Below are 21,396 nucleotides of genomic sequence, written 5' to 3' on the forward strand. Positions count from 1 at the left end.
TCACAATAAAGTAAAAATATGTTTAAAGCAGGAAGGAAGGAACACATATTTTCATGTTGCTATAATTCTGTGTTTCCTAGTCAACCAATTATATCCTTGATTTCTTTTCTCTGGTGTGAGGAAGTCCAAACAGGGCAGCGGCAAAACAAATTAAAATCATCCAATTTAGTTGATTTAAAAAACAAAAAAAACAAGCCAACAATGATTTGCCTTTGATGGGTTTGGGAGCGTGTCTGGCTTTAGGGTAGGGCCTCTGTAACAAATGAGCTTCAAATCCGTCTTCTTCTTTTCCTTTTGTCCAAAAAGTACTGTTTCTTTTAGGAGAAACCTGAACAGTCAGGAACAAACCAGACCAGCACACTCACAGACCTGAACAGAGCGGCCCAGCTGGTCTACCACTTCATGACGGTAAACTCTTCCATGCTGACGAAATGTGTGTATTCTCGTGTGGGACAAAGATAGAGAAAGAAAAAAGCGAGAGATTCTACGATGGGTTATGACGAGTTGCCTGTGTGTGTGTGTGTGTGTGTGTGTGTGTGTGTGTGTGTGTGTAAGTGAGAAGGTCCTCCAGTGGCGTATCTACGACACTCCGTTCACCAGCGGAGGAGCGTCCTGTTTGTCCTTCTTCATCCCTCGGTCTCTGATGGTTCTCTGGTGGTGGTGGCGAGACGGGCCGTCGCCGCCGCCGGTGCTGACGCCCCCCCCCTGGGATGAGGAAGGCCCTCCTCCTCCTCCTCCTCCTCGCCCCCCCGAGGAGTGCTGCACGCTGCGCTCGTTGTTACTGTCCACACGGATCTGTGGGAGGAAGGACATGAATACAGTCTGGTTCCACACTTCACAGCTACAAGTGGGGGGGGGGAAATATGATCACATGCAGGATCACTGTTGAATCGGGACATTGGATGAGATCTGGGCCAGTTTTTAATCAAGCCTCTCCCTGGAATCAAGCAGAAAGTTAAGTTTGGACTAAATATACTCTGCCTCAGAGTGTGCAACAATGCTCCATTACAACATTCATTCTGATGACGTATTGTAGTTTTACTGGCAGCTGGAATATTAGACGGTGGTGAAATCTGATGTGAAGTAAATAGCACTATTGGCTTTATAAGTATAGACAAATAAGCTAGGTAACCAATTCAAAGAGGACCCATTTTGCTTTTCCCTTTCCTTTAGGTGTGCTATATAGTTTCTTGTGTATGTAAAAGGTCTGCAAAGTTACAAAGCCCAAAGTCCACGCCAAAGGGAGTTCCTCTCCACCACAGAAACACTGCTACTGAACTGCCTGAAACACCTTGCTTCAAGTCCCGCCTTTTCTTCCGTAACGTGGTGATGTCACCAAGTAACACATTTGCATAACAGCTAGTTTGGCACACCCTCAATATGGCTGGGCAATATATCGATATCATATCGATATCATGATATAAGACTAGATATCGTCTTAGATTTTGGATATCGTAATAAGCCATAAGTGTCTTTTCTGGCTGCATTAAGTTAAGTTATGTAATTTGACTGTTCTAGCTGTTCTATTATTACTGTCTTTGGGGGGGCAGAGGGTGAAAAGAGGTGCTGCAACACAGCTGGTATGAGAAAAATAAAGCCTACTTTGAACTTTAAAGCATGTAAACATGTTCTAGTAGAGACCCAAAATAAAAAGAAATAAGCATAATAGGGCCTCTTTAACAAATATAAACGCAGCACAATTAGTCATCTCTGCCTCGATAACAGGCGCCAGTCACCCCCCAAGATAGACGAGCTGGAAATCTGGGTTATTTTGCACAAACCATATGATGGTTGTCCGTGTTTGCAATTAGGTACATTCGTGGAATGTAATTTGTTATGTGCAATACTCTTGGCACTTTATTCTATTTATCTCGTCTGGTTTTTATTCTTATATTTATTGTTTTTATTTCAAATATTTGTATTCTCGTACTTTTATTGAACTTGCACTTCCCCATATGCCATCTACTGTGTTCCCTCTGTCATTGATGACTGTGCAGTATGAATATGTATATATCTCGGTGGACTGTAGAAACTGAATTGCCCTTCAGGGATAAATAACTGTATCTGTATCTGTTTCTGCATCTGCATCTGCACCTGCTTCTGTTTCTGCATCTGCTTCTGCATCTGCTCCTGCATCTGTATCTGTTCCTGCATCTGCTTCTGTAGCTGTCTGTATCTGTAGCTGCATCTGTATCTGTATCTGTAGCTGTATCTGCATCTATATCTGTAGCTGTATCTGCATCTATATCTGTAGCTGTATCTGCATCTGTATCTGTAGCTGTGTCTGTATCTATTTCTGTATCTGTAGTTGTATCAGTATCAGTATCTGTTTCTGTATCTGTAGCTGTATCTGCAGCTGTATCTGTAGCTGTATTTGTTTTCTGTAGCTGTAGTTGTATCAGTATCTGTTTCAGTATCTGTATCTGTAGCTGTATCTGTTTCTGTAACTGTATCTGCATCTGCATCTGCATCTGTAGCTGTATCTGGATCTGCATCTGCATCTGTAGCTGTGTCTGTATCTATTTCTGTATCTGTAGCTGTAGTTGTACCAGTATCAGTATCTGTTTCAGTATCAGTATCTGTTTCTGTATCTGTATCTGTATCTGCAGCTGTATCTGCAGCTGTATCTGTAGCTGTATCTGTTTTCTGTAGCTGTAGTTGTATCAGTATCTGTTTCAGTATCTGTATCTGCATCTGCATCTGCATCTGTAGCTGTATCTGCATCTGTATCTATTTCTGTATCTGTAGCTGTAGTTGTACCAGTATCAGTATCTGTTTCAGTATCTGTATCTGTAGCTGTAGTTGTATCAGTATCAGTATCTGTTTCTGTATCTGTAGCTGTATTTGTTTTCTGTAGCTGTAGTTGTATCAGTATCAGTATCTGTTTCAGTATCTGTAGCTGTATCTGTTTCTGTATCTGCATCTGCATCTGTAGCTGTATCTGCATCTGCATCTGTAGCTGTGTCTGTATCTATTTCTGTATCTGTAGCTGTAGTTGTACCAGTATCAGTATCTGTTTCAGTATCAGTATCTGTTTCTGTATCTGTATCTGTATCTGCAGCTGTATCTGCAGCTGTATCTGTAGCTGTATCTGTTTTCTGTAGCTGTAGTTGTATCAGTATCAGTATCTGTTTCAGTATCTGTATCTGTATCTGCATCTGCAGCTGTATCTGGATCTGCATCTGTATCTGTATCTATTTCTGTATCTGTAGCTGTAGTTGTACCAGTATCAGTATCTGTTTCAGTATCTGTACCTGTATCTGTAGCTGTAGTTGTATCAGTATCAGTATCTGTTTCTGTATCTGTATCTGTAGCTGTAGTTGTATCAGTATCAGTATCTGTAGCTGTGTCTGTATCTATTTCTGTATCTGTAGCTGTAGCTGTAGTTGTACCAGTATCTGTTTCAGTATCTGTTTCAGTATCAGTATCTGTATCTGTTTCTGTATCAGTATCAGTATCTGTTTCTGTAGTTGTATCAGTATCAGTATCTGTAGCTGTGTCTGTATCTGTTTCTGTATCTGTAGCTGTAGTTGTATCAGTATCAGTATCTGTAGCTGTGTCTGTATCTGTTTCTGTGTCTGTAGCTGTAGTTGTATCAGTATCTGTAGCTGTGTCTGTATCTGTTTCTGTATCTGTAGTTGTATCAGTATCAGTATCTGTAGCTGTGTCTGTATCTGTTTCTGTATCCGTAGCTGTAGTTGTATCAGTATCTGTTTCTGTAGTAGCAATTTCCTAATGTTTACCAATTTGCCATTTGTGCAGTAAGCTCTTGCGAAACAATAGCAAGCCAGTTGCATGACTGACAAAATGAATGTTTATACAAAAAATAGTCATTGGTCATTTGACTAAGCTGTTTTATAATTACATTGCTGCATCTCGCCTGTATTGTGCAGTACTGCACGTGCAGCAATGATGTTGAAAACCTTCTGAGGGTTGTGACACACTAACCCATGAAGAACATGGAATCTTCTCTTCCATTGTCCACATTTTCGACTACACCATGTTAACTTATGCGGCCTTTCATTTGGAGAAAATCCTTTACGTAACTCTTGCAAAATAAACCATAATTATACTGTATGAACACATCTCTTAAATATTATCATTTGAAATACATAATTAAAAAACTATTACTGAAGTTGAGCATCAGCATTTGGCCTGAGAAAAAAAGGTCATCAGTCAAAGCTTTATGGATATCCCCTATCATCAATAAGCAGTTCATACAGGGGAACAAGTTCAAATCAAACATTTAGTCCGCTCTCATTACTAATGCACCATACTGATTAATATCTGCAGAAATAGTTGGTTGTTGCAGAGACGACATGTGTTGTCCACTAATAAGTCAGTCACAAAAATGATTCAGTTTTGTCAAAATGGTATTTTGCAATAAGCTCACTGTCATCAAGTGCTCCATCTCTCCTTCTGTGGAATGTTTCTACTGTCATCTCCTCTGGATGGATCCTAAATATTGCCTAAGATTGGAGTAATTTTCTGTGTTAAGAAAGTAAAAGAAGAAACCTGCATTCATTCCTAGTTCTAAATGTAGGACCGGATACAGTATGTGTCACCGAGTTCTTGGCCAGTTTGGACTGATTCCCTACTCTGGGACATAATGCAGGCACAGATCAGAAAATAAAGATGTATGTGGGCGTTTATATCATCTTTTTGGCTTCCAATAATTAAATTTAACAAGTGTTTGGTGAGGAGTGTTCCCGAGATATTAAACATAGCAGAGAAGATGGTTCCAGTGGTGTGTGTGTGTGTGTGTGTGTTACCTGTAGAGTGTCTTCCAGCGCTCTTGTCTTGGGGTCTCTGATATGACGAGGTCTTGGCTCGCTCCACTGCATATCGTCACCTAAACCAGGACAGACAAAACCAGAGTCTCAACTTGTAGGTATGATCCTCGTTCCCACCACCTCATGGGACGATAAAAACATGAAACAATCCAACATGAAATCAAAAACCACTGACTATATCACTGTCACTTTTGCCAAACCTTCAAAAGCCCCTGCCGTCTAAGGCAACAGCTCCATGGCAAGTAGTAGGGGAGGGAGGGGGGAAATCAATTCACATATGCATCACAATTTTTTAAATGATTTTGAACTTGATTTTTTTTAATGCCAGAATCGATATACAGCTCACATTTCAAACACACAAATCACATCTGCACCCACATATGTTAAATCCAGCGTGGTAAACACTACACATCCAGTAAAGGATGGAAACACTTTGGGTTTCACACATTGCAGGAAAAGCAGAGCTAGACAGAGCAGAGCTAAAGCTGCATGCTAACTCCGTCGCGGACAGGAAAACTAATCGCATTGCGGTAACGTGCGGTTGAGCCGGCCTCCATTCTCATCTCTGTGGTCAAATACTGACATTCTGACATTTCTGTTAAATACGGCCCAATGGAGCTGACCATGGATGTATAAAGAGAATGGAGCTGACGGGAGAGCTAGAGACGGACTTGGCAAAGTTTACAGAACAAAAGGAACTGTATACGCAAAACACATCTATGGAAATAAGATTGATGGATTGTATTCACCAGAAGTATAAAACATTACATGTCCCTTATAAATTAAAAGAAAATACAACTAATCTGTGAGAGAAATGTCTTTATTCTTTGATTTTTGGGTTGCTGGAAAAAATGTAATAACTACTTCCTGAGTCTGCAGGGATCTCATTATGTGATTCATTCCCATTCTTCTGGCTAGAATTGAATGAAAAGCATCTAAAAACTTGAAATAAAAATAATCTCCATTCATTATCTCCAGAATGAGCTTTGTCTCCAGTCAAATGGTAGAAAAATAATAGGAATATAGTAGTGAAAAAGTTGATCAAGCTTTTCCATTGTTAAGACTTGCCTCTTCTCTTCTCTGTGTCCTGAATCGCTGCAGAAAGATCAATGACAGCCAATGATAACTCCTGCCCACCTTTATACCCTCCTCCTCCTCTTCCTCTCCCCCCTCGTCCCCGCGGCCCTCCTCCGCCTCCTCTCTTTCTCCCATCTGTCCGTCTGGGCAGGGTCCCGCCTCCTGTCATCAGCTCCTCGGTGGGGGCCAGCGACCAATCGCTGAGCTCGTCTTTGTGGTCCGACTCCGTCTCGGAGGCGTTGGATGCTTCCGAGTTGGTGCCTGGGGGGACGGAGAGTCAAAGCTCATTTAAACTGCCTGGGAAAGACAAAGTTTGATTCATTGCTTTGTTTTAGGGAGACTCTCCATTCAGTACTTATAGCCTTGCACTAGCTGGATGTTTCATGTGCTTTTCATTGAAATACCACAAACACTTATTTTACTCTGAAATGGGGCCACTGTGCATAAAAAGTGAAGTAATTACCTTTCATCAAATCTGGCTGGAAATAACCTCAATCTGAGCCAGAGCATCAGCTCTTCTGCTTAGTCATTGTGCCTTTCATATCCAAACCAATGAGAGCACTTAGAGCTAACTGGAACTGCCAACACTTGAGATGAGCATTTTATATTAAAGCTTCACATCATTTTGTTTATCAAGCACAGTATTTGAAAGAGGAGATATGAATATAATTGATTTAAACAAGTTTTAATGAATTCACTATCAAGATGAAGTCGTTTTATCGTACCTGAGGCGAAAGCCGCACCTCCTCCTCTTCGCCCTCTGCCACCTCTTCCTCCCCCTCCTCCATAGGGCTTCCCTCCTCCTCCTCCCGCTCCTCTCCCCATCCCCAGCCCCATGCCGTTATCGAACACGTAGGTTTTGTCTTTGAGGTTTCGGGGCCCCGTCCCTCCTCCTCCGCCTCCCCCTCCTATCTGTCTCAGCTGCTCGTCGATCTGCAGACGCTCCAGACGAAGCTGATCCACCTCCTGAGGACATGACGAATAAAGAAACAGGACTATTAGTATGTTTACGCGCCTGGTTTGAATCATATCTTCATAGCATCTCAGGAGGGTAGGTGCAGTGGTGATCCTCCCAGCATGTACAGGGTAACACGTTTATGGACATCAGTCTCAGTTAATGCACACAATACACTTTAATACACTTATCTCCTGATTCCATACCTTCTCGATACTTGGGTGCCGATTCGATATGTATTGCGATCTTTAAGTACTGCAATTCTACAAGTATTGTGATTCGATGCTACGATTTATTGTTGTTAACTTTTTTAACACCAGACCATGGGAAAAAGTCCATTCATTCACTTCTAGGGACATTTACTTTGGAAGATATCTAAATTGATCCAGTAAAAATGTTTGATTTTCAGCATGTATGTAGTCAGAGATGTCCTGAAGTCAAATCTATCAGTCATTGTCAGGAAGTAGTTATTAAGTTTTTCCATCAACCCAATAATCAAAGAATAAAGATATTTCTTTCAAAGATTAGTGGTATTCTATTTTTAATTCATAAGGGACATGTAATGTTTAATACTTCTGGTGAATATAAATCCAATCAATCTTATTTCCATATATGTATTTTGTATATACAGTTCCCTTTGTGAGCACCTTATTTTGAAAACCCGTCAGCTCCGTTCTCTTTATCCATCCGTGGTCAGCTCTTTCGGGACTGTCTGAATGCATTTAGTCATAATGACAATAGCACTGGTCCACCTTAAAGGTCAGCCCACCTTAAGCGAGTCTGAGCCAAAGTTGTGGCTAACTTCCGGGCTAACCCCTTCAGTAAACAGACTGGCAAGCCAGACACGGGAACTTGGCTTGGGTCTTGAGGAGTTGTGACATTTATTCACTGACAGCATTAACTGTACACACACTGCACTGCTACGCTCACGATTATAACGTTACTGTTAATTTCATACTCGCCATCAGTCCATCACACACACGCTCGTTCTCTCTGTCTTTACGGCACACCAACACTCACTAATGTTAATCACACAACCTACACAGTGAATTGTTCCTTAAAGGAGTTTGCTACTTGTATAACACATTTTATTTGAAAAAATATCTAAATAATACATAATTCACCGATGCTTAGGCCCGGCAAGCTTGCAGTACACTGGTGGAGACCCTGTGTCCCTGAAACTGGGCTCTGAATTGGACCTAGAGCACTTTTAAAGTTTTTTTTTTTTTTTTTTTTTTTTTTTTTTTTAAATGGGTGCCCTTCAGAAACCAGTGAGTAAGTGCAGTGGATCAGACAATATGGTTTTGATGTAATTTATTGTCGCACATGGAGCCTCTCCTCTCTGTCTTTCTCTCCTCAGTTCTGTCTGTTTGTCCTCTACTCCCAGTAACACTCAGGTCATATGAGCTGTCACTATCTAACGTTAATTCTAGGGGTGTGATAGCTCTGAAATGGCTCACGACACAAACGTCCACAGTCTTGTGTCGCTGCCTAAAATGTGTCAGTGTTATAATGCTTTCGTAGTAAAATATGTTTTTCTCAGTGTGAATACTGATAAAACACCTAAAACTGTTGCAGTTTTAATCTTTTACTGCTTCCAAAAAGCAAAAGAAGCATGAAGACAAACCACAAGCCTAAATTCAGATTCATATAAATACATTATCTTCTTATGTTAAAGCATAGTGACATGTCACAGTCAAAGGGACTGGTCTAAAATGAGAACTTTTGATACAGGATTTTGTTATTACTGGTGATTATACACACCTTAAGGTAGTTGAGGTGGTAGTCCAGCAGAACTGTAGCATTGGAGATGCTTTCCTTGGTCCCTACAAACACAAATGGCACCATTCCCTGTGAGAGAGGTTCAGAAGGAGAAAGAAAGATGAAATCATCTTGTCTTGCATATATCTATTTTCAAATGATGCATATTAGCAGTAGTAAAGATATGTTCAGTATTGGAGTCAGAGGTTGATGATTTAGGGGGATGAGGGTTGAGCCTGACTTTAGTATGTGGTAAAAAGAAGCCTTTAGCTGTTCGCTGTGTTGTTCAAGTTACTATGAGAAACTTTTAACTGGTCATGAAACAGTCTCAGTTTAATACTGATGCCTCTATATGACCTGCAGAAGTAAATGAGAACATCAGCAGACTGTCAGACCCTGCTGCAGTAAAATGAGAGGTTTTCTAAAGGGACACTGGTGCTCAGAAACACTACCGCTTTAGTGCACAGGGACAGTCAAAATCAAAACAAATTGAAAGTTCCCCCCCGTAGTAGCGTTTAGTAGGCAGATGTGTTGATCTTTTTTCTGTCCCACTGACCTCGTCTGCTGCTGCCACTGCTGCTGCTGAGGGCTTTTTGTCATTCTCAGGCTCAATACGAACCCGAACCACCCCAGATTTATCAACCACTTCCTGGATCAGCTTGCCGTTTTTGCCAATCACCTTCCCTATAAGGGCAAAAACATCATCAGTCACAGTCTAATAGGACTTTGAAGTTTAATAGACTGGCTAAATCTGAAATAACTTCAAGTTATCACATGGATAATCTCATTGTCTCAGTTGAGTGATTTTTCTCACCTACTAAGTTCCGGGGAACTTTGATGACATCTTCAGAGAACTCCAGGAAACTCCTCGCTATGCGGACAGCATCCTGGTCCTTAGACAAATAGTTTAATTTACTATTAACATCAAAATGAAATAACAAGGAGCTTTGAAACTCGTTCTCTACACCATATATGAGAGGTAAACATCTGTACACTCGGGTCTGTACTAATAAATCCAGGCACAAGATGGACGTATCCATCAGTGTGTCAGTTCATCTATGTATTATAGAGACATCCTACCTCTCCGTATATGTGAAAGGTGCACGTCTCCTCATCCAGGTCTATGTTAGTGACTCCAGGGACTTTACGTGCTTGCTGAATGTTGGCCCCATGAGTCCCGATGGCTAGACCCATGAGATCATCCCGAACCGCAAACTGTTCATGAAACCGTGACGCCAGCTGTCTGGAACTCTGTAGAAACAGAACCAGAGGGACAAACAGAAAAACATCAACAAAAACAATAGAACTGAGTAAGGAGGAGTTGAGTGAATCCTGATGGACAATCCTTTAAAGTTACTATGAGGAACTTTCATTGTGTTCATTTTGGCACTCCCTGTAGACGAAAGCGGTAGTGTTTCCCAAGTCCCTTTAGAAAACCTCTCATTTTACTGCAGCAGGGTCTGACAGTCTGCCCCCTGTAGTCCTAGTTCTCGTCCTCCCGTGCCTCCCTTCTCTCCAGCGGGCCCAACAATAAGGCCTGGGCCTCCAGCAGCGTGGTGGCAGAGGAGCAGCTGCTGTTGCCGGGTATGGAGCTCTTCACCTCCCGCTGGAGCTCTGACTGCAGGTCGAAGACGGTGCCAAAGCCAGATCTGGGTCTGTCTGTGGCGGGCTGGTCGCTGCCAGAGGCCTCGCTGAAGTCTGAACTGAAGGAGGTTTAGGTGAACCTGCATGGTTTTGTCTGATTTTGTATAGAATCCGACCCGTTGGCACCAATGATGAGCATTAAGAATAACTCTAGAGAAATAGACAATCTTTTTGCTGATGGGCTCGTCCGTCGAAAACTGTCATAGTATAAAGACACGCCATATGTATAAAATCTAAGTAATAAAGTCACTAAGTGAAATTTATGCAATTCTAAGACTGTTTAGGGACCTCAGTCTGCAGAAATATTCAAACACACCATTTTAGAATAGGTGAAAATAACACATTTATACTAAATGAAAAAAACAACTTGGTTTTTGCCCCAAACTGCATGTGATTATCATAAAGTGGGCCTGTCTGTAAAGGGGAGATTCGTGGGTACCCAGAGAACCCATTATCTTGAGGTCAGAGGTCAAGGGATCCCTTTGAAAGTTGCCATGCCAGTTTCCTCGCGAAATCTAGTGTAAATTTGGAGCGTTATTTAGCCTCCTTCCTGACATGGATATCTGACATGGTTGGTACCGATGGATTCATCAGGTTTTTTTAGTTTCAATTGATACCAGTATCTTCACTCTAGCCCACTACAACCTTCGAAAGATGGAATAGCCATTTTTTAAAAGGTTAATTATGAAACCGATACAGCGTTTTGGAGAATTGATACAGTATCGCAAAACATAATATCGCGATCCTCAAGTGTATCGACATTTTCTTACACCCCTATTCACAACCAGTTAATTGTTCCTCATAGTAACTTTATTAAAGTCACTTTTAACTGCAAAATGATCAAATCATACACATACGTACAAGGACACACATATATTTGAAGTTGCAGTTGTCCGTAAGCATCATTGTGTGTGTGTGTGTGTGTGTATAAAGATCTACCTCCAGTTGTCTGTTGGCCTCTTCGTTCCTCAGCATGAGCGACAGTTTGGTGCGGAGGCTCCTGAAGTGCATGTCGCTCATCATATTGGCCCGCTTTGTTGTGACCTCATTCACAGACTGCAAGAACAATCAAAGCTTCATTCACACAAACGATGTGACTTTGGAATATGACATGATGTGATATGATTTAAAGTCACACACAGAGGACCCCAATCAGACTGTATCAAAGGAAGAGTAAAGAATTGGGATTATGTATATAATAAATCATTTAAGCGATGGACAGAAAACTTTATCTTTACGTTCTTAGATAATAAAATGATTCAACCAACCAAAATGACCAGCTGCTTTTTTTCTGAGTCGTAGGTGACATTGAACGCTCCCACAGCCTTTTTAAAGTCTTTGTGAGCTGATTCCTTGGAGCACCTGACAACACAGAGTTACATAAATTATTTACGTCATGTTAATTCATGTCCCTAAATAATCCAGTAATCATTACTGATTATTTAGGGGCATGTGTGCACATCCCTACAATTCATCAGGGGTGTCTGTAAAGCTGAGACACTGCACTCCGCACATTGTAATGCATCGTTCTAACCAAAAGGTTACTCACATGCCCTGAGATGTATGTGCGGGACAGATCAAACTTACATCTGCCGTAGATCTTCGGGTACATCCAGTCTGATCTTGATGAAGGTGGTTTTGGTGGCTGGTTTATTGGGGTTGACCGGCCGTAACCGCTCCAGCGTCACTATCTCATTTAGTGTGGCGTCACATGCAGCGTACTCTATTACGTAAAACTAGAGATACATGGAGACAAGGATGATGTCAGTTAAATTTTTGCACGCTACCAAAAGCAAAATGTGCGACAGTGGTGTTGGGAAAAATGTGTAAATAACAACTGTGTATCAATACATAATATATAAATATCAGTTTTAATAACATAATTCAAACTTTTAAGAAAGAATGTGGGTGAAGCTGAGATAAAAAACATAGATAGAGGAAGAGAGCTAGAGGCATAAAAGACAGATGAAATAAAGTGTAAAATCAGGCCAGAGAAAAAGAAAAGGGGGAATAGAAGAAAAAGAACGTCAACGTCGGACCATCATCAAAATGATCAAACATTGGCCTCCAGAGGAATAATGGTATAGTATACTGGGTATTCTGAAACATTATGCTATACCAATCAATAAAAACTGATGTGAATATTGACGTTGTCACAGTACTACTTACAGCTGTTCTGATTCCACTGATATCTTGATGCCCAACCCTACTTTGTACGATGATATTGTAACCAGACTTAAAAAGACTGCAGTCTAAACCCTACCTCTCCTTTGACCATGCGAACCTTGGCCAGCCACCATCCACATGGCTCCTTGTCATTAGCCCTGGAATATACCTGGCAACACACACACAAGAACACACACATAGAACATTTCACAAAGCTTTCCACCTAGACCTTTTCACCCAAACCTGAGATGATTACGATAAAAGCATAAGAAAATGTTACTAATTCAGAGCATAATCGCCACTGCTTTTTTCTCCCAATGTTTCTTTTCACATCCTGCGAGTGGATGTGTAGCTCTCCTCGTGATGACAGGTGCATGTTTACTTAAAGGGATAGTTCAGGTGTTTCTCAGTGGGGTTGTATGAGGTACTTATCTATAGTCGAGATGAGGCTCGGCACGCCCCCAGTTTGGAGAAATAAACAGGAGTTACCGGCACAAAGCAAAATATGGTACTGCTTTGGATGGGGGCAGCTGCAAAATGTATTTTAGCCACCTAAAAGAAAGGTCCACCTACAAAGATCTATATTGGTTTAAATGTACGCTATATTTAGATTATTTTCACCGCTTTATCTTGCCGTCAGGCAGCTCTTTCCGACTGGGAACTGAACTGAAAGTGAAACTTATCTATGCTCTTTTCAAAGCAGCCAGACACCTTTGATAAAAACAGTATAGATAAGTTTCACTTTCAGCTCAGATCCCCATCAAAAAATATTGTAAATATTGGTACTGATTTTTTTAGGTGAGCCTTTCTTTTAGGTGGCTATAAAACATTTTGCTGCCGGCCCGGTCCACAGCAGTACATTGCTTTGTTCCCGTGTCGGAACTCCTGTCTATTTCTCCAAACTGGGGGCGTACCAACCGTCATCTACTGTAGGTAATACACTGACTATGGATAAGTACCTCATACAACCCCACTTCAAAACACCCCAACTATCCCTTTAATCCTATGTTGAACAATATAAACTGCAGGAGGAAACAGGGACAACAACAACTTCTTGCTGTGTGGCACCATATTATAATCATCACATTATAATGCAAAAATCTAATATCCTCATTTCCAATTCCAGGTATTTTTCTGTGAAAACGACCAAAAAAAGGAAAACAATGAGACATAGGAATCTGTTTGGCCTACACAGCAGACTATTATTCTAATAATATTGTAGTATTCATTTTCTGAAACAGTTCTAAAAGTATTGAATCAGTCCCACCTCGACCTCATCGCTCTCGTTGATCTCCTTGCAGAACCCCGTTGGAGGAGGAAAACGCACATCCTGGAACGGGATTTGACGCTCTGGCTGCCAACTGGGACAGAGGGATACGTACACATTTACGAAAATAAGTGAAAAGGTTACATTTTACAGTATTTTGTTGTGTGTGCATTACTCACTTGTTTTCAAATGCCACAGTGACTGATCCTTCGTGAACATCCTTCACAAAGGCCTACACGAATCACAGAGGGGAAATAACAACAGTTAGAATAACCAGACCAGAATAACACCTGTAGAAATAGTCAATACAGCTTTATACCGGCCTCAAGCATGTCAAAGGGTTACAGTTCTGCTACCCAAGCCTGACCCAAGCCCAAAGCTGTCAGCAACAAAACAGCCTAAATTCTTCTCTTTGGGCTTGATTCAGGTTTGGCTCTGTCTCTCTCTGACTGTACACACAGTCTGTGTCCATGTGTGTCAAGTATCCCAAGTAGGACATGCAATGCCTAGAAGGAAAAGAGAGAGACGGAGAGACTAGTCTATGGGTTGCATTAGCCTGGCAAGCCAACAGTCAAAGATGAGGCAAAGAAAATCCAAAAAGTGACCTTCTTGAAATCCCCAATGATTCAGCTTTTCATTCTGCCTTTCTTGACCTGTGGCTGAGACCACGCCTGTACAAAACTCCTCACAGAATTACAGAAGGACTACTTCAACTGTCAACTTGATGAAAGACGTCTTAGACAGTTTACAAACCATGTTCATCTGGCCTATTTTGAGAAAAGTTTCATATTATAAAGTAAACTACTAAACAGGTAAGGTGGATGATTTAGTGTGAGATGCTATAGTGTCATGTGCTGGCAGTTAGGTGCAATGTGTGTGGTGTTATTGCTACTGAAGAAGTAAGAGAAACGGCTTATTGGCTTTTATTTAAAAACAGCAGTTGTAGCACAAACACTCTGAAGTTTAAGCATTTATTAATATTATTGTGAAGGATTTTGGCGCATACTCTGCTTCCTATTCTATTATCAGAAGCAAACTATGAGTTGTTCTCATCACAAGAGGATGTACTGTAGAATGGTGGGGAATATTATCTTGGAGCAGGAAACATTATTTACATGAAAACAGAATTTCCAAGTGAAAATCAATCCTCTTTTTAAAACAAATATGAGTAATTTTAAGTCAAAATTGGTATAAACTAACTTACGAGTCTTCTGCCACTGACTGCACTAGTTTCCATAGTAAAGATATTTTACCCGTTCATTAAAGGCCACAGCAAAACTTTGAATATTATTGTGATGTCAGAGATGGAACTATCCTCATTCATCACTAAAAGACCATAAAAAACTACTTCATGACAAATGTCTTAGGGCGCTTTCACAAGCTGTAGTCCGTTTGGTTAGTCCGAATTAGAGTGAAATTGATACTTTTGGTTTGTTTTCTATTTAGTCTGATTCGGTTTCACAGTGCACAAATAGGACCAAATGAAAAAAATAATTTGCTGAGGGGTGTGTACGAAGGAGCAAATGTATCTTTTTATCTCAAGAGCTGCCATTTCTATGCAGGGAATCGCGGACTTTGAAATATTGCTGTCAAAGTAATTTCACTTTTACTCTGCACTGATCTACTGTGAATCCCTTCTCCTCCAGTTTACCTCCAATGACTTTATAAATGTCACTATATTTGTGGACTTTATTTAGGATATTCTGTTCTCTTCAAGCAATCATGAGACTTCTGCAGAAGTCCAGGTCAGTCCTCTCCCACTCATATTAACCTGTCGTTAACCTGTGTCCACGTCAGCAAATGCCCACACAGGCAGCCCGCGTTTTGGTTTGCAAGTAGAGGTGGGCGATACATCGAATATAGTCGATGTATCGCGGCTTGTCCCACGCGCAGTATATAAAATTACTATATTGCGAACATCGACTACAAATTGTCATGTAATGTTTTTAAGCCATCCTGCCGGCATGAGATTCGCTTTGGCATTTCCTTCTCTCCCTCTCTCCTCCGCTCCCTCTCACACACTCATACGTCACAGTCTCCGCCCCCATCCAGACCTCTCTCCTGGGAGACTGTGTGCAGCGTTTCACCTGCATAGAGAATTACGAGGCGGCCCCCTCTGTTAAATTTCACCCCGCCTCCAGCTCGCGACAAAACTCTGAGGGGTGTCTTCATGGAAAACACTATAACAAGCATTGCACTTGATAGATTTTTGTCATTTGTAATTGCATTTGCGGCATTACGCCGTTGTGTTGGCGCTGTAACAAACAGCACAGTGAACCAGAGAAGCCGCTGAGAGGAAGAAACAAGCCGTCTGTTTATGTTTTCGGTCGGATCGCTGCACAGCGGGAGCAGCAGTGTTACCACTTGTAACGTTTTCACCACCACAGCAAAAAAAACACTAAAGTAAACGAAAACTCCTTTTCCCTCCCGTTTGATGTTTTAATATAGTTTTATATCAGCAGTTGGCGTTTATAAATGCCGTTGCAAGCGGCAGTCTGCGTTTGTGAAAGCCGCTCCATCCGCCTCTTTACATGAACAGTTTCATAATGAACCGAAAATACTTTTACACTTCTCAGTGGGCTGGCTGGCCCTCACCGGGCGCATTTCCTCTTCGACAGTCCGCACACTGCTCTAGTTCGGCTCCGTAAGGCCCGGGGCCAGGATGGGGAGGGGGCTCGTGGCTCCGCGGGTTCGTTGAATGAGGGCTCGCTTTTCCCTCTCCCGCTGCGGAGAGGGGCGGTCCCCTGCTCCGTACTATAGTACAGTACTTGAGTAGCCTACAGTCCACCACTGCTAGAGCACAAGATTAAAATTGTTTCAAAAGAAACCACTAATGAATATAAATAAGAATGTTTTATTGCAGACATACAGTGTGCTGCAGGGACTACAGTAATCATCATATTGGTGTGATTGTATGCATCAAAGGATTAAATTGAGCATTTATGAAGTGCTAAGAGGATATTTGAAAATATATATCGTGTATCGCGATATAGCCTTATGATATTGCATTATTATTTGTAGGCCATATCGCCCAGCCCTATTTGCAAGCGTTCTCAGACCGGATGTTTTGGTCCGCACCAGAGTATGATTACTGTGTTCACAACCACCCAAACAAACCGCACCAAGGGTTGATTAAAATGGACTAAATGTTGGCTTGTGAAAGCAACCTTAGTTGCTTTGTGTTAAAACTAACACATTCACCTACCACTGACTAGTCAAATAAGAAGCAATAGTCTTAAAAACTGCTTTCAGGTTCAAAACTTTTCAACAACAAAATCATAAAAAAAAATAATCTGCCATAACCTCCAACCTATTTGGCTCTATTAAATCCTGTACAAGTGCCAACTGTACCACTTCAGGGATTAGCATCCTGGACCCAGGCATCAAAGTCCCCTTTCTTACCCAGTGAACTACTGTACATCCATGTGGAGATATGGTAGTATAGTATGTACAATGTGGAGATTTGACTAACAAATTACATTACATTTATTTAGCAGACGCTTTTATCCAAAGGGACTTACAATCAGTGCATTCAACCATGTGGGTACAACCGAGAAATAGCTTCATCAAATATGCTGATCTACTTCAAGTACAACATTTAGAGACAATTATGGGCCACGATGCAGTCCGAACAGATTAATGTTTAGTCTACAACAGAAGATGTGTAGAGTTTCTGCTGTCCTGATGTCAATGGGGGCGAGGGGGTCACATCTAGAAGGGCGCCTGCAAATTGCAAAATCTGATCTGAGATCTGCAAAAACTCGCGAGACTCGCCTCCCTACAACCTATCCTAGCCTTAACTTTTCGAGGTCAATGCCTAACCTTAAAAATCTCGCGAGAGTTTCCTCAGTTTCCTCAGAGAGCCATATATATATACATATATGTGTGTATATATATATATACATGTATATATATATATATATATATATATACATATACATATAAATGTATATATGTATATATATATGTATATATATATATATACATACATATATACACACATATATATATACATATACATGTATATATATATATATATATATATATATATATATATATATATATATATATATATATGTATATATATATACACACACATATATATATATATACATATATATATATATATATATCAACCTATATGCAATCAATTAGGACATGTACCATAGCCCAAGATAGTTATCTAGCTAATGCCATATACTGTATTACACTTACTATTACTCATTTTAAGAGAGCCTTTAATGTTTAAATGAACACATTCAGAGACTGTCTCAGAGACTGACCTCTATATCACAGCCCACATCAGCCATTGTAATGGCAGCTAAGTCTAATCATCTAAGCTACCTCTACAGCAGCAAGCAGCGGAAGTTGAGCAGTTGGCAAAATCATTCTAGTGAAGATGAAGAGGGTGCATTTTGTGGTTCCTGTTAGACTAATCTTCTGAAAATTGGCTATTGCCTTTTAGTGCTATAATTCGAAAGAGACACCTGCCAAAAAATAGAACGGTATTCAAACTGAATGCCAAAAAACAAATCACAGTTTGCATCTATAAAGTGAGACGTGTGGCCAGTGCCACACCCAACTAAGAGACAAAAGTACATCAAATGCTGATGTTGTCACCTGTAAATCCAAAAGTATACACTTTTTTTCCAGACAGGACCAACTTATATTAATGTCCCATTTAGACAGTGCAGTGCAACGCAGGTTGACAGGCTGACTCAATGGACTCATCAGCTTTCTGATGGTTGTACTGCACATTCATTCCATTCATATTCCAGCAGCAAAGCTTCAACTGTGACGATAGATGCAATCAATCAAACTACTAGAGCTACTATTTATCTTTAATGTTTATATATTGGTCTACTATCTACTGTGGAACTTGGAGTAAACAGTCAGCGGATGACGGATGGTGCTATTCTATTTATTGCCACCAACTTTCTTCTTTTACTCTGCCAACGTTACATTTATTCAACGGCTCTGGTTATTAGTTGCTTTGAAAATAGGTTTTCCAATCAAAATCATAAAATATTCATGCTTGCCAACCCTCCCAATTTTCCTGGGAGACTCACGTTTTTCATTGCCCTCTCCTGGTTTCCTTCCGGGGTCACAATTCTCCCGTATTTCTCACGATTTATGGCAAATTCTCACACTTAACCCGTTTCTGGCACTGTACAGCGTATATAATCCATACTGTTTCCACCCAGACAGCAATAGAGCTACACTAAATGTCGTTTCCCGGAGGAAGAGAGCAGTCTAGGCTTGCGACATAGCGCAGTTTGAGCTCATGTTTGAGCTGTGCTCGCCACTGGGTTCAGCGTACATCACAGCATGCAGCGCCCAAAGTCAGGCTTTGCTTGAAGTAGCGAAAATCCGTTGTGGTGCGGCACAAACCATTGGAAATAATGGGGTTCAGATCAGTTGTGCCATTATTGCGCTGTGTCTGAAAGGGCCTTCAGTGAGTGAGAGACAGAGAGATAAATGGAGAGAGCTGACTGAAAGTAATACTCAAGCAGGGGCAAAAAATGAATAAAAACTGATGAATATTAATTCACGGCAAGTTTACACTAGAAGGGCAAATTATTCAGTTTTCTTTCCTGAGATTTAAAAGTAAAATTAGAAGTTTAACATAAAAATGGTGTTGCAGTGTACTTATTATTTTGTTATTTTCATTGTTTAAGTCCTGGATACTCAAATTTTTCTGGGGGAGGACTCCCTGACCCCCCTCTTTGGTTTGTATTCCTCCCTATTTTTAAGGTCTCAAGGCTGGCAAGTATGAAAATATTTATTATAATTTGTATCTACTTCCTCCAGTATTTCTTGCTCCCCTTGTTTCCCCCATCCCTTCTTCAACCAACCATTCTTAAAGCATGACAATCCCAAAAAACTGTAAGTATTAGGTTTTTTCACCACACAGCAAAACTGTTTTACGATGAGTACTTTCACTTTGGCTACCTCAGTATACTCTATTTCAAATAGCTGTTTGCGTTTAATTAAGCAACAGTCTAATGAGCATATTAACTTGTAAATGTGTCTATGGTACAGATTGTGTTACTAACCCCCAACTGACTAACACTTACCATAGATTCTACACCTGTATATCAATATCTGCCCATGGACTCTTAGCCCCTGCTTTGCAAAATACAAGCTCCTAAAAGAGTCTCTCCTTAATCTGTGGTATAATATGATCATATAACCAATGCATAACCTCCAAAATACCTTTTTATGCCTAACGTTACTTGTTGACTCTTGTCTTCAGAATAACCCCAAAACTCCCAGCAGCCTTAATAAATCAAAAGCTACCTGTCCACCAGGGAAACACAACAAAACAACTCCCACATTTGCTGCTGTTATTAAGTTAGCTGTTACTTTGAAAAACGAAATTCATGGCCGAATTATGGCACTTGTGCCTCTCCAACCAACCCATGCCCATCACTTTATAGATAACATGAGGTTACAATCACGTCCATATTACTAACCCTATAACGATGTCATTGGTTTAGCATCGTCTTTATCACCAATAACTCACAGATTGAGCTAGCAGCATTGATGTTAGCAGCATTGATGTTGGCAGGCTTGAGGCTGGCAGGATTGAGGCTGGCAGCATTGAGGCTGGCAGCATTGATGTTAGCAGCATTGACGTTGGTAGCATCGAGGTTGGCAGCATTGATGTTTGCAGCACTGAGGCTGGCAGCATTGAGGTTGGCAGCACTGAGGCTAGCAGCGTTGATGTTAGCAGCATTGACGTTAGCAGCATTGATGTTGGCAGCACTGAGGCTAGCAGCATTGATGTTAGCAGCACTGAGGCTAGCAGCATTGAAGCTAGCAGCATTGACGTTAGCAGCATTGATGTTGGCAGCACTGAGGCTAGCAGCATTGAGGTTAGCAGCATTGATGTTGGCAGCACTGAGGCTAGCAGCATTGACGTTAGCAGCATTGATGTTGGCAGCACTGAGGCTAGCAGCATCTTCTCTATGTTAGCTTTGTTTACAGATGTCCCGGTGGAGGCTGGACTGGCCAGCAGCACTGAGGCCCGGGCACACAGCAGGTATCTCTCCGCTAACGTTAGTCCAGCCAGACCGTTTCATAGTAATGAGCCTAACGTGCGTGCAGTGCGTGGTAACGGAGATGACAAAGCTCAAGAAAAAGCAGCAACTTACCTTATAAAAGGCCCCACTTGTTCCCCTCACTTCCACGACTAGTTCATCCATGACGACAGTTCCTACAGCTCGCTAGCTAGCTAACTACCGCTAGCGCTGTTAGTAGCTAGCTAGCTAGCTAGCTAGCTTGCTAGCCTGCCGCTAGCCCAGGCACAGGTCGCTATTGCTAGCTCCGCTAGCTCCGCTAGCTAGCCACAATAGCCCTGTAGCCAGCTGGATGCAAGAAGAGGCCACGAGAACTGTGTGTGACCGTAATGTTGTTTCCCGTTGCGCACCGTCTTCGAATCGTGCGTTAGTGTCTGTCAGATGAGTAACTCCGGGTGTACGGTAAAGGGTGTATGGTGTAGCCTGCTCTGTTAGCTTGTACTAGCTAGTTGCGTTAATGGTGTGTGATTAGTGGTGAAGCAGCTACTGCTGGTTGCATCCCTCCATGTGACGTCTCCGCCTTCTTCCTCTACTCAAATCTCAGGCTGCTTCCACTCATCTGAGCCTATTGCTGCTCTCCACAGGTAATACATAGGAAGGTCGATTTCAGATAGCTGGACAATTCATCTTAATCCACTATTGTCTGTGTCC

At 41.3% G+C, this 21,396-nt stretch overlaps 1 protein-coding gene and 1 long non-coding RNA gene across 5 annotated transcripts in view; one reads left to right on the forward strand and one right to left on the reverse strand.

Annotated features, from left to right (window-relative positions):
• On the reverse strand, positions 1-21,369 carry fmr1 (FMRP translational regulator 1). 4 transcript variants are annotated; one of them, XM_037780504.1, is made up of 15 exons: positions 20,821-21,369; positions 13,843-13,895; positions 13,664-13,757; positions 12,494-12,565; positions 11,818-11,966; positions 11,499-11,592; positions 11,170-11,286; positions 9,667-9,837; positions 9,401-9,479; positions 9,143-9,270; positions 8,590-8,676; positions 6,596-6,836; positions 5,862-6,131; positions 4,773-4,852; positions 1-795 (listed from the first exon to the last, which is right to left on the reverse strand). In XM_037780504.1, the coding sequence occupies exons 1-15, from the start codon at positions 20,869-20,871 to the stop codon at positions 580-582; spliced, it is 1,902 nt and encodes a 633-aa protein (XP_037636432.1). In that variant the 5' UTR covers positions 20,872-21,369; the 3' UTR covers positions 1-579. The 4 variants fall into 4 exon arrangements, with proteins under 4 accessions (XP_037636432.1, XP_037636434.1, XP_037636431.1 ...); XM_037780506.1 differs by having other exon boundaries at positions 5,931-6,131; positions 20,821-21,366; XM_037780503.1 differs by lacking the exon at positions 20,821-21,369 and adding an exon at positions 20,190-20,222 and having other exon boundaries at positions 5,931-6,131.
• LOC119494550 overlaps positions 21,176-21,396 on the forward strand; it is a 15,419-nt gene continuing 15,198 nt past the window's right edge. Inside the window, exon 1 of the long non-coding RNA XR_005208235.1 lies at positions 21,176-21,329. This is a non-coding gene — a long non-coding RNA (uncharacterized LOC119494550). The remainder of the gene's footprint in view (positions 21,330-21,396) is intronic.

Source organism: Sebastes umbrosus, chromosome 9 (genome assembly GCF_015220745.1).
Source record: "Sebastes umbrosus isolate fSebUmb1 chromosome 9, fSebUmb1.pri, whole genome shotgun sequence".
In the NCBI taxonomy this organism is placed as follows: domain Eukaryota; kingdom Metazoa; phylum Chordata; class Actinopteri; order Perciformes; family Sebastidae; genus Sebastes; species Sebastes umbrosus.